Source organism: Chelonia mydas, chromosome 2 (assembly GCF_015237465.2).
Source record: "Chelonia mydas isolate rCheMyd1 chromosome 2, rCheMyd1.pri.v2, whole genome shotgun sequence".
NCBI lineage: Eukaryota > Metazoa > Chordata > Testudines > Cheloniidae > Chelonia > Chelonia mydas.
The window spans coordinates 247,441,331-247,454,780 of record NC_057850.1 but is presented as its reverse complement, the minus strand read 5'-3'; the positions used below and the strand labels follow the sequence as shown (position 1 = coordinate 247,454,780).

General features: G+C 40.1%; 1 protein-coding gene across 4 annotated transcripts in view; it reads right to left on the bottom strand.

The window, feature by feature from the left end:
• Window positions 1-857: 857 nt before the first annotated feature.
• The window catches only part of XYLB (xylulokinase), a 146,138-nt gene continuing 133,545 nt past the window's right edge, over window positions 858-13,450 (bottom strand). For all 4 annotated transcript variants that reach the window (XM_037891142.2, XM_043541601.1, XM_037891143.2 and 1 more), the window contains 2 exons: window positions 11,169-11,263; window positions 858-1,903 (listed from right to left, as the gene is read on the bottom strand). In XM_037891142.2, coding sequence (XP_037747070.1) covers window positions 1,820-1,903; window positions 11,169-11,263 — 179 coding nt within the window. In that variant the 3' untranslated portion in view covers window positions 858-1,819. The remainder of the gene's footprint in view (window positions 1,904-11,168; window positions 11,264-13,450) is intronic.

Sequence of the window (13,450 nt, the reverse complement as noted above, 5' to 3'; positions counted from 1 at the left end):
CAAAGGAAGGAGATTCTACCACCTCCCTAACTGATTCCAGTGCTTCATCACCCTCCTAGTGAAAAAGTTTTTCCTAATATCCAACCTAAACCTCCCCCACTGCAACTTGAGACCATTACTCCTTGTTCTGTCAACAGCTACCACTGAGAACAGTCTAGAGCCATCCTCTTTGGAACCCCCTTTCAGGTAGTTGAAAGCAGCTATCAAATCTTCTCTTCCACAGACTAAACAATCCCAGTTCCCTCAGCCTCTCCTCATAAGTCATGTGTTCCAGTCCCCTAATCATTTTTGTTGCCCTCCGCTGGACTCTTTCCAATTTTTCCACATCCTTCTTGTAGTGTGGGGCCCAAAACTGGACACAGTACTCCAGATGAGGCCTCACCAATGTCGAATAGAGGGGAACGATCACGTCCCTCGATCTGCTGGCAATGCCCCTACATATACATCCCAAAATGCCATGATGCTCCAATTGGATACAAATGGACTTCCAGTAACAGCACCTAATAAGAATGTACTTCCTCCAAGGATCTCAAAGAGCTTCTACAATCATTCATCAGCTTTTATAAATATCTAAATGGCATTAGACCCATGTTAAAGATGGGTATGATGAGGTACAGAAAGGTGAAGTGATTCAGATCAAGACCTGTATTCCCTACCCATAGGATGCATCCCCATACCAACGATATGAGCAGTTCCAATCTGCCCCATTTTCTGTAAATTAGATCAGACTTTCAGACCTTTAATAAGCAGACTATATAGCACTCAGCTAGACATCGTTTGGGCACCCCCGGATGTAACACACTGTAAGCACATACAGGCACTTTCTACAAGAAGACTCATTTCCAACAGATCCTTTATTTGTTTTAACACTCTTTATTGTCTGTAGCACATTTAGCCAGAGGCCACAGCCATTACTTACAGATAAATTGCAAAAGCACTGAGTTCACATTTCAGACACTGGGCCAAACTGCCCTCTTAGTCATACCCAGGCAACCCTTCAGTGTGCTTGCACAGGCATAAGTTATGGCGGGATTTGATCCAATGCAGCCAACACAGTACTTTGTAATAGCAGATAATACTCACTAAGGCATTTCCACAAATGGAAACAGAACATCACCGGGACTGAAGAAGGGAAAATTAAAAAGTACTGTCTTTAATATTAATAACTGCTTTCAGAGGAACATAATTCCCTGGATATTCATACACCACCTTCTGTTTTAGAATAATCTAGCAGCTTCATAAAATACCTATATGTTAAGGAAAGAGAATCCAAAATCAATGGTGCTTAGATTTTTGTGGACTTTACGTAATTTCTGTAAGGCAGCACCATAATAAACATGGTATAACATGGTATAAAAAAACAGATTAGAGACTTATAGAAAGATAGTTATGACAGATAAATGGATATAACAGACAGATAAAATAGATACGATACAGACAGACAGATATGGTAGACATATAGCTAGAGACAGACATGTAGACAGAGAAAGACATGGGTAAATGGATAGATAGAATTAACCTGACTATTGTTACCCAGCTATTACAAAATACCAATTACAATGCTGAAAAGGATCTGAGAAAAAAAAATGATGCTGTGGACACAAAAAAACACTTGAATGGTTTAAGTAAGATTTCAATCTTTCAGCAACTTTTCCAGAAACACCTTTTTAAAAAAACATTTTAATATGTATTAGACCTTGTTTTGGCCACAAAATACGAAGAATGCCTTAAACAACTGCAGTAAATTCTGTCAACTTTCTTCTGATCTTCACCCTGGCAGTCAATTCCTTGGGCTAGTGTTAGATTTTTCTTTTTCTTGCTATTTAGCCAGATGAGAGGAGACTGGACTGTAGAGAACCTTTTGTTCAAGCTCTGCATATCTTTTCAGAAGGGGCTGGTAGAGCTAAAAGAAAGAGAAAGTTACATGTGTATGTTTAAAACATGGATTTTAAAATTTTGCATTTCAAACCACCCCCAGAACCAACCAGAGTGTTAGGAGTCTTTTAGAAATGTCCTCAAGAACATGCACTGCTATTCTTCATTCTGCTTTTAATAGCCCTTGCTAACAGTTCTTTTACAGCTTTAATTTTGACACTCTCAGACAGTTTCTATTGTAGTGGTGTGATAAGATGTGTACATGTTAGTTCAGTGTTCTTGTGATGAGCATAATTCATTACGTCAAGGTGAAGTAAGCAGTCATCTCTATTAAAATCACTGTTTTCTCGCAATTTGACACATCCTTCTCTGTAACATTTCTAAAACCCAGCCTGGTCTTCCTAGCCACACAGCCAAAACTCTTGTCCCGGCCTTCCTCATCTCCCCCAGTATTAATAATAACTGCATCATCCTCAACCTCTCCGGCCTACATGCTCCCTGCACTGATGCTATTCACCGGCAGGGCGGTGTTATGCCTGCCTGCTGGCACTAAGGGGCCATAAAGCCATAATAAATCAGGCCCAATAACTGGAAACGCTTATCCGTAGTAACCAGTAAGTAAGACCCAGTATTTAAGTGAATGTCACGTTTTCCCAAATAAGGACTCCAGTCTGCAATCCTTACTCAGACAAAATTCTAAATGGCTTCACCCTGAGTTTTTCATGAGTAGAAGTATAGGCTTTGTGAGAATACAGAAAAGCAGAACTGCCCTTTATTCAGTTAAAAGTACAGTACCTCATGGCATCAGTGTTTAATACACACTCAACTGGAATAAAATAAAATCTCCCAATATGATCACATCTTCTCAGAAGAGAACACATTTATAGTTTTTGTAGGATTTTATCACCTAACGTCCTACAAAAAAAAGTGATGGTGTTTTGACCTTGTGTTTCCATTCATTTCAAAATCTTCAGTTTCTGAATCCCCTTCTCCCTGAATAATTGTTTCAAATTGAAATTCTCTCTTTGTTCCTGGAATGTAGTCAAGAATTGTTGACTAAAGAATTGAATTATTGGACAAATTCAGCAACAGAGGAGTATGCTTTGATTAATTCTACCCATCACTAATAAGCTGTTAACAGCAGTTAAAACAAATTTCTATACTAAATTAAAAATATCAGGTGGAAGTCTAAGGAATATACAAGGTAAGTATACAATATATCTATGGTATGTGAGAATATACATTGTACACTTCACTGAAGTCCTGTCAAGTAAATGAAAATAGGTGTTTTAATACATGGTAGCTAATAAATTTTAACGTTTTTAAACACTCTCTTCCAGTGATAGAGCTCAGACTAGGTGACAGGAGACCTAAGTTATACTCCTACCTCTACTGCTGACTGACTGTATGACCTTGGGCATCTTGTTTAATCTTTGTGCCTCAATTTCTCCTGGCTGTAAAATGGAGATAGAGATCTATTGACAAAAAGGACATGAAACTGCAGAGTACTGTTATGATGAGAGTCATTCAGAAAGCGTCCAGCCTGACCTATTTAATTATACAGTAGGGCCCAATATATTTCCCAGACCAAAGTACTGATATTTTGTGTTTCTTTGTTAGCAGCCATTTTTCCCCATGCAGAACTTGTACAAGGATGTGTTGAAGTGAGTAAAGACCGAAGATTTGAAAAATGGAGAAGAATGAAGTCATAGAGGTGATCAAGTACCTCTATAAGGCTTGACTCCAAAGGAAATCCATGAGGACATGGTTGCAACACTGGGGAATGATGCCCATATGCCACAGTAAAAACGCTGGGCTGATGAATTGTTGAATTTAAGCAAGAGAGAATCAGCACTGAGGATGAGCCAAGGTCAGGATACCCTAGAGAGGCCAGAATACCAGAAAAAGTTGATGCGGTCCACAGGATGATGATGAATGACATAAGATGAACAGTCAGGCACATAGCTGAGACACTGGGCATCTGCAGTGGGTCAGTGCATGCCAGCCACCGTGAAGACTTGGGCCTGAGAAAGGTTTCAGTAAAATGGGTGCCCAGAATATTCAGCACTGATCAGAAAAGAGTGTGATAACATTTCCAGGAAACTTTTTGCTTCTCCAGGACAGTGCATCATCGCACACATCCCAGACTGTAATGACCATAGCAGCCAAATGTGGCTTTCAGCTGCTTCCCCATCCAGCCTATTCAACATATTTGGCTCCTTCAGATTTCTGCCTGTTCCCCAAGTTGAAGGAAGACCTTTGGAGAAAGAGTTGCAGTGATAATAATGAGGTGATCACAGAAACTGAGGAGTTTCTGGGCATGCAAGACAAGGACTTCTATTAGACAAGCATAGCCAAACTGCAGCTGTCTATTCTGCAGCTGCACTGGACCAAGTGCATTGATGTCATGGGGGACTATACTGAAAAATAAACAAATGCAAATTATGACTCTCTTTGCCAGGCTAGAAATTTTCTAAACACTCCTCATAGCACATCACAGAGCATATGATTTTAACTAACTACATGAATGCCTTAGGTGTGTTGTGTGCCAAAGTGCTGTCAGTACCTGTGGAATACCGGAATTGCCATTACACATCCTGAAGAATGCTATTGCTCCTATTTTTCTTAAATATATATATAGAAGAGTAAACAAAATACCGAGCAAACACTCATGGGCTGTATTAGGAGCATCAATATGTCAGACAAAAATAGATCCTTCATTTACTGAAACATCTATAGTTATGCCTCACTAATTCTTGCTTTGCTAACCTGTAAACTTGATAAACCCTGGCTGCTTTACCAGACTCCTCGGCAAAGATTTAATAGCAGAGCGCTATATTGCTAAGAGCGCTGTATTTCTAAGATAGCGTTCTCATATTACTACACGACATTTTTACAATATATACTACTGCACATTTACTAGCACAATATGAAGAGTACTGTGAATACATCACTCTAAATTAAAAAGCGTCAAAATCAATGAACAGCCACGTCAACCGATACAGTGTCCTTGACTATTTTATTGACCTTGAACACTTAACTTGCCAATTTGCAAAATCCAGGCATCTGCAGTGGGTCTCCCAGCCATCAGTGTGAATGAGTGCTGTAATATATACTGCATGCACATGGGAAAAATCAAGACCATCCCCCCTACTTTATTTCCTTACAACGTGGGTGAAATTCACCCCCCTGTGCAGAGGCCCAGCACAAAGTCTGTGAACTATGTATGTTCTTCTTACCCCCTTTTTTGACTTCATTGGGGAGTTCTGTTTAAATACTCGTGGCACAGCATGGCCCCCTATTACTGCAGGCTGTAGTGATTGGTATTTTATATGCAAACACACACACGGTGAGTCAGAACTTCAAATGGTGTAAGAAACAGTTACTTATTGTAACTGTGGTTCTTCAAGATGTGATGCAGATGGGTATTCCACTTGGGTGTGTGTGTGCCCAGCACACCAGAGCCAGAGAATTTTGCTTAGCAGTATCCGTAGGAGGCGGAAATAGCACTTTGTTCTCATGGCCCCTCTCCAGCAATACGAGGCAGCACCACCACAACACCCCTCAGCTCCTTCACCCAGAACACCTGGAAACAAGACTCCAATGCAGAGGGGACGGAGGGTGGGTTGTGGAATACACAGCTGCAACTCAAAGAACCACAGTGACAATAAGTAACCATTTCTTCTTCTTCAAGTAGACGCAGCCATGTATTCCACTTAGGTGACTCACAAGCAGTACCCACCCCAGGAGGCGGGGCTTGGAGTCTATCTAAACAAAGATTGCAGGACTGCACTACCGACGTTTGCATCCGCTCTGGAAAATGCAGCAATGGCATCATGGTTCGTAAACATATATATCAACAACCAGGTGGCAGGCCTGCAAATGTCCAATATTGAGATGACACTGAGGAATCCTATTGACATAGCTTGCACTCTTGTAGAATGAGTTCGCACCCACTGAGGAGGCATGGTTGAAGCTATTTCATATGCAGTCTTGATACAAGATGTTATCCACCCAGGGAACAGACTGCTTGTCCCTTCATACATCTGCATATAACACAAACAGACAAGTCGATGCATGAAAAGATTCAGTTCTATCCAGCTAGAAGGTTAGACAATGTCTCACATCTAAAATATGGAGATGCTGCTCCTCCAGAGATGAATGTGATTTAGGAAAGAACACAGCTAAATATATTGCCTGGTTCAAATGAAAACTGAAAAACCACTACAGACAAAAATTCATAGTAGCTGGTTTCCATTGACATTACCTTGGATAACTCCTCCTAAGAGATTTCAGGAGTATTTTTCCAGAGGCAATTATATGGATTTATTTTTATAATTGATGTCCACAGGGAATAAAGAACACTCAGTGATGCACAAAAGCTCAGGAACATAAATTCCCTCTTTGTAATACCCTCAAAAAGTAACGTATCAAAGAGTGATATTTTTAAAAAGTAATTATGTGTGTTATAATATGAAGCTTGTAATTGCCTATAACGTAACGGTCATCAATATATTACTGACCAATCTCACACATTACCAGGGCTCAGCACGTAAATAAGAAAACAAAAGATAACAAATTGTTAAAACAAAATACAATATAACCTAGACTGAGACTACTACCTTCCATGCAAGAAGTGCTCACATCAGTGTTACCTTGTCCTCCGTTCCCATCCGTCTGTTGCATCCTGTTACAAACCTAGATTGTGAACTCTCTAGGGCAGGGACTATCGTCTTACCAATTGTTTGTACAGTCGAGCCCTGACCCAGTCCCTGGGTACTACTTAGGGTGACCAGTTGTCCCGATTTTATAGGGACAGTCCTGATATTTGGGGCTTTTTCTTATATGGGCACCTATTACCCCCCACACTCTGCCCCAATTTTTCATACTTGCGGTCTGAATACTACTAACTAGACTACTACTAACATTAATAAAGTCAACAATACAAACAGCCCCCTTGTCACACACCTATCATGTATTATATAAGCCAATGCTGACTATATCAATGCAAAATTTATGAATTAAATAGAAGTAATTAAAACCTATGCACTTAAGTGAAGTGGACTTCCCTGCACCTTCCCTACACAAAATCCTATATAACAGCACTAAACCAAATCTTATACCATTGCATAGGTACATGCCTTGTAACACGAGAGATGGGATTATCTCCAGATAATCATATTCTTTCTCATGCCTTTTTGCTTAATTAGCCAATAAGCCAAGCATCTCCGTTTTTAATAGACTTCTAAAACTGAGCTGCATTTTAATGCTGTAATAATGGTTTCTTACTGTCAGTTAGCATATACATATTGTTATAAGGTCTCCCAGTTATTTCTGTCATGCCTAGTGGTTCTGTCAGGCTGCAATCTAGGAAACTTCAGTGTCCAGAGCTCTATTGTGCCTTTCCTGCACAATCCCAGTTCCTTGCCCCAACAGGAACTATGGAAGGCATCATGTTCCCCAATGTGAAGGGGGGCACAGCTATTGCTCTCAGTATGGCTGCAAGTCATTGCTGAGGGATAGGCAAGTTGAGGGCCCATGCTCGTCCCTGCCCCTCCCCCTCTTTGGGATGGCTGGCAAGTGAGTGCAAGGACTGGTGATGGTCCTAAGCCCCTGCATGGAAGCACAAAAGGAAAGTGGTTCCATGCACCCTCCCCACATCCTTCACATCCACATGGGGCACTAGGCCAAATCTGACCCTACAATAATACAGAACACATTAGGATAAAAGTTGTACTTTTGATTCTTGAAATTCTATTGTACTCATAGACCTTCACATTCAGGATTCAAATACAGCAAGCTGTAATGTTTTATTGCAGTCAGAAACAGGCTTTCCTCCCTCTAGTGATCTGGTCCTTGTTGCTTCCAACCTATACTGGCAAAAGAAGGAAACCAGACTAGATTCCCTAGCTATGACCCGCTTTCCCTACACTGCGAAGATCTGGCTCTTGCAGTCCAAAAGTGATATGGGCAACTTCACATTGGTTAGCAAAGCTGCTCTACAAGAGCTCCTCAGCAAGACAGAGCTTAACCTCAGGATGACTTTGAAGTTTATAAAAAGAACCATCATTTAAGCGAAAGCCACTAAACACAACAGAATGAAACTGGATGAACAGGGAGATGCAGCCCTGTAAAAAACAGAACCAAACTGACTCATCACATTATGAATTTTCACTGCACTGTTCATGCTCACTGTATTACTGACAGGCCCTCTGGCTTTCTGCAGTTTCACAGCCATGAAACTAGCCAAGGAATCCACTATCAACTGTAGAAGTATAGAACAGGAGATAAAAAATTGAGTGGAATTTATAATGGAAAGAAACTGCTTTTAATGGGATGCAGCTGGCATGCTAAATGGGGGTGCAGAAATAGTCATTCCTCAGCTTGTTGTTTAGCTGCTATGGTCTCTTTAATGACTCCGTTTCAAAGGGAGCAATAATTCACTGCCTCGATATCATTTAAGACCAATAAAAAGATGTGCAATGATAGCCAGGTCTAACCAAGTGAGAAAGGAGGAGAAAAGTATGGAGACAGAGACAATTATTCTTTTAGTTGTCAGGACATTGTATGCCAGTAAAATGTAAAAGACAAAAGAATTCACTGTTGATACTTTGAGCCAGGCACTGCCTACCCCTGCACGGAAACAAGGATCTCACCCTCCCTTGCACATCTTTGCAAGCGGAAACTAGAAGAGCACTAGACAGCCCAAAAGAAGTGAACTGGTGGTTCACCATTCCACAGAAGCCAGCAGAGACAAACTGCACAGGGAGCACATATTACACACTTTCAAAGGGTATCGCAACTCCCACTGGTATCATGTCCCTCACTCCTTCCAGAGACATTGCGGCTGAGTCAGATGTCACTGTGGACTGCTACTGGGGCAGAGTGTTTCTCCACCCTTCCCATATCTCCTGGCAGCTCGGATTATAAAAACCAGAACACAGATCTTTTAAAACAAGGGGAAACAGGTATCACAAAGTTGAGCAAATGAGATCAGATCATCTGATTTTAAATTGACTGGCTTAATATTTCTGATCAGGACTTGTTTGATCACTAAGATTTTCCAGTTCTGTAATAATTAAATAATATGCTGGTATGTACTATGCCACTATGTAGCATAATCATTTCCATTATTACTGTTGCTGATGTCTGGTCCTCCAATACCCTTTTAGCTGGAACCTAGTAATTTTGGTAGTTTCCAAGAGTTTAAATAAAAGCTTAAAAGCCTTGATGTCTGCAGTTATGGTGTGTGATGTTCTATCACTGAAGTATGACCATTCATAACCTTGATATTGCCACTGCAACAAATCTTGTACACAGTATGTCATGTAAGGTGTCAATGGAAAAGTTATGATTTGCTAAGTCTGATTATCCAATTGTATGCATGTATCTTTTTTTCTGAAGTTATAAATATTGACTATGTACTGGCATCATACATATATGCTGTATTCCTGGGTAAAACCCACCAGGTAAAATCTACAATGAAGCCAGACAGCTTTGCATTGATGACCCATTAAAGACACTTAACTGTTGCAATGGGCCACAGAAAAAACTCATTCCACCAAGATATCTCTTCCTACAGAAGCCTCAGCCTCAGCTACCATCTGTAAATCAACAAGCCATGAAAGGACATGAGATCTGCTCATGTGAACCTTGACTCCATCTTGTGCCAGTAACTTTCCACAAATTGGGCTATGAACTTTGATTGAAATAGAAAATTTTCAGGCCCATGGTCAAGGGTATAAAACATCCATTTTGTCTCTTTCCTGCTCTGATTCTCTGGACTGTGCATTTACAACTAAAAGGAGCATACTGAACTATGGATTGAGGACCTTCCAATACTTTGGAAGTTACCAGGGAGACTTTACAAGCCAGCAGTCTGTAATATCACTGCTACAAACCAGATATAAGAACATTGCCACTATTGTATGTATATGATCTATTCACCATTATAACGCTCTTCTTTTTTTTAATTAATAAACCTTTATATTTTAGTTACTAGAAGACTGGCAGCAGCATGATGATTATTGGATAAAATCTGAGTTATGTAATGACCTCGCTAAGTGGCTGATCTCTTGAGATTAGAAGGACCTTATATGTGATGAAATTGGTTTTCAATAACCACTCCTCAGAGTCCAGTGTCTGGGAGGTGAGATAAGGGCTGGGATGCCGAAGGAGACTGCATTTCTTACTTCCTGTTAACCAGTGTGGTGAGACAGAAGTTTACTTTTGTTACTGGCTTGGTATAATCTGATGATAGAATAACCATCAGTTTGGAGTGAGTCTGCCCTATTTCTCAACAGCTTGTCCTGAATATGGCATTCTCAGCTGTGACCCACTGAGGTAGAGACATGCTGCATCCAACGTATTATGCAACATGCCAACAGACTAAATTAATGTAGAAGAAATCTGTACATAATTAAAGTTAGTGGAAGTAGAAGGTATTTAGATCCTACAACTAAGTTACTATTGTACAGTATTCTTGCTGCATTACACTGTTCATTTATTGCATGATATTAAGTTATATGTAAAAAGCTGTAATAGAGCTACAGTCTTATGGAACTCCAGATGGGAACAAATTGCCTTTAATGGGAAATTGGAAGTCCCAAGACAAGTTCTTTCCTTGGTTTACATGAACTATGTGGGTCTGTTGCCTACTTGGTTGCCTAGCCACGTGGTCCCACAAAACACAAGTTTCTTGTTTTGAGAGAATTGTAGAACTTTAGAGGATGTGTATGTATGTAGTGAAAACTGGTTCTAGTAAGCATTATTTCTAATTAGTGACCATTTGGCTGTTCAGACTGGAAGTTATCAGTGAAGATGTGTGTGCCTTTCATAAATGATTGCTGATCAATATTAAGAATCAGGCAGGCAGGGATATTTCTGATGTTTTCTAAACAGAGAAAATAACTTCATTAACATTTTTCCAACTAGCACTTTGCTGGAAGTAAAGACTACTTTGTCAATATTACCAGTCAGAACCCAAATGACCATTAAACCCAAGTTATAATACTTTCTATCCTTGAAAGATGACAGTTTTTCCTCTCTGCATGTATCTGATTGGGGAAATTTACTCTTTTATGGGTCTGAATATTGTGATCACTCAGATATTGTATCATTACAAGAACAGAGATTTCCTCAATTCAATCCTAGTGCCTCCCAAGTTACAAACACATCCATTTTATTGGCAAAAAACAAACAAACAAACAAACCAAACAAACAAACCATTTTTAAAACATACAGAAAATAAAATGAAATGAAATTGAAAATGCTGAAATTCCAAAGCTACTCACCTGGTCTGCCCCAGTGGTTGGTGTAACAACTAATCTAGGTTCTGGTGCTAATTTCACTACATCTACCAAGGACACACTTGTTTCTGCCACAAGCCCTGCAGAGAGAATCACAATACTGATCAATGCTCAAAAACAAGATGAGGGATGTGCCTCGACTCACTGGCAAATTAATACATTATATTGATCCTCCATCACCAGGTCAGCATTCAAAAGTGAAGGATAAATGGCAAAGGTCTTAGATTCCAATGCACTAATCTGGAAAGTGGGGACTCTGAGATTGAGTTTTTGTCAATCATTCAATTTGTACCTTATGGTGGAATAGCAGCAGAGATGCAGTTTCAAAAAATATCAGTAATCATGTATAGACACCAATAATACAGTAAGCTGCAATGAAAATATGCAGAAGCAAGGAATCCAAGGACAAAGTGTAACCAAAATAAAAAGCACAGCTAGAAAGATAGGGATGAGATGTGAAAACCGTATTAAGAAAATGTGTACTACAAATACTCATTAAACTATGATGATATACAAGGCAGCTGAACAGTCAGAGGGAATCCCATTACTACAGCATTCTCCCTTGCAGAATAAGCTACAGCATTTCAGGTATTCTTTGTTATTCCTGCCAAACAACCTAGACTAACCATGGAATACTGTATTTGTAGATTATAAATTGTAATGTTGTTAAGGGGCCCTTATCATCAATATTTCATTTATATTAGCAAGTCTTCATTTTTACACAATTCCTCTGCTCAGCCAGAGGAGTGAGCCAGCTGAACAGCATCAATCAAAAATGCCACTGAAAAAAAAAACCACAGCATGCCCGGGGGGGGTTAGGCAGCAGCATACCTGAGCAAAGATTTCATATACCATACTGACAGAGGGAATCCCCATCTTCTGGCCATATGAAATATCTGCATAAATCTTAATGGAAGCTGTCACCTCAAGCTATATTCAAGGGCAGAGAATCCAGCATGTACGGGAAAAGTTCAGGATGATTTTGAAGTATAAGGCACATTCTGAGTAAAACAGAGGAAGGATTTGGTCCCTAAAAAGTGTAAAAATGTCCTCAGCATACTTCACTCCTACTGATAGTCTGGTGCTGCTATTTCCACTCTCCTAAATGCTGTGCTGATGGCACCATTGTGTCTTCTTTGGAAACAAAGTGGAAGCATATTTTGTGTGTTAAAATTACTGACTCCGGTTCTCTGCTGCACAGAGTTTCTGCTTTGTCTTCAGACCTGTGAGTGCAGTCAATGTAGGTGTACCATGTAGCTGAAGGCAGAATTTTCTTCTGAAAATGAAACCTGGATGCTTTTGTGATGATCTGCACTGTCTTCACCATGCTTCTGTCTCAATGTTATGACCCTGCATGAACCTGGACACAGGCTGTCCATTGCTAAAATGTCGAATTGAGGCCTATGGGAATTTTGCCTAAGTACTTGGCCCACAGCTTTGAACTTCTTTAACAGTAAAATAGCCAGGAAATGATGCTATTAAGGCATTCCAAAATACGTGAAGACCACCTTCCTGGGATTCAACATCATTTAACCTCTGAGAACCTGTCATTAACATACAAGTTTTTGCATCAATACGCAAATTAATTGACAGCTTTACTTCTGGGACTTTGGCTGTTGCATTACAACTGGTGATGTACTGCAATAAATGAAATGACTGAGCAAGAGATTTATGCATTCACAACATGAAGAGTACACAGCTTGAACGTGGAGCACAGCACAGCTTGTATATGCTGATAGATGGTTTGTCATTTAAAAATGCCAAGATTTACACAGAAGATTTATTTTAATGTCACCCGTTTGGGCAATATTTATTACTAGGCTGGTTTTCTCTAACTACTTCTCTCTTCCTCTGTGGGTTCAGTCAGGAGAGGGGAGCTTTAATTAACAAATGGGTATCTGTTGGTGGAGGATCAGCGCATCAAAGCTGCACACCCTTCCCAGCAAACCTCATCCACTTCTAGAGATGTACTTGCCATCTGTCCAGGTCCCACTCCTGTCTGAGAGGAGGTTGCTGTAGTTTGTGCTGCTGTACCCTACATTACCCTCTAGGCAGACAATCTGCCACTGGGAGCCCAAGCCGAAATTCTGCTGCAAGAAGTGAGAGTGAGTGAAACCCTAAAAATTCACTTTTATTCTTATTGGGCATGATCCAAAACCCACTGATGTCAGTGGAAATACTCCCTTTGACTTCAGTGGGCTATAGACCTGGTCCACTGTGCTTTATATACCCTGCACTTTTTTTCAGAAACTTTAATCATGGGTATT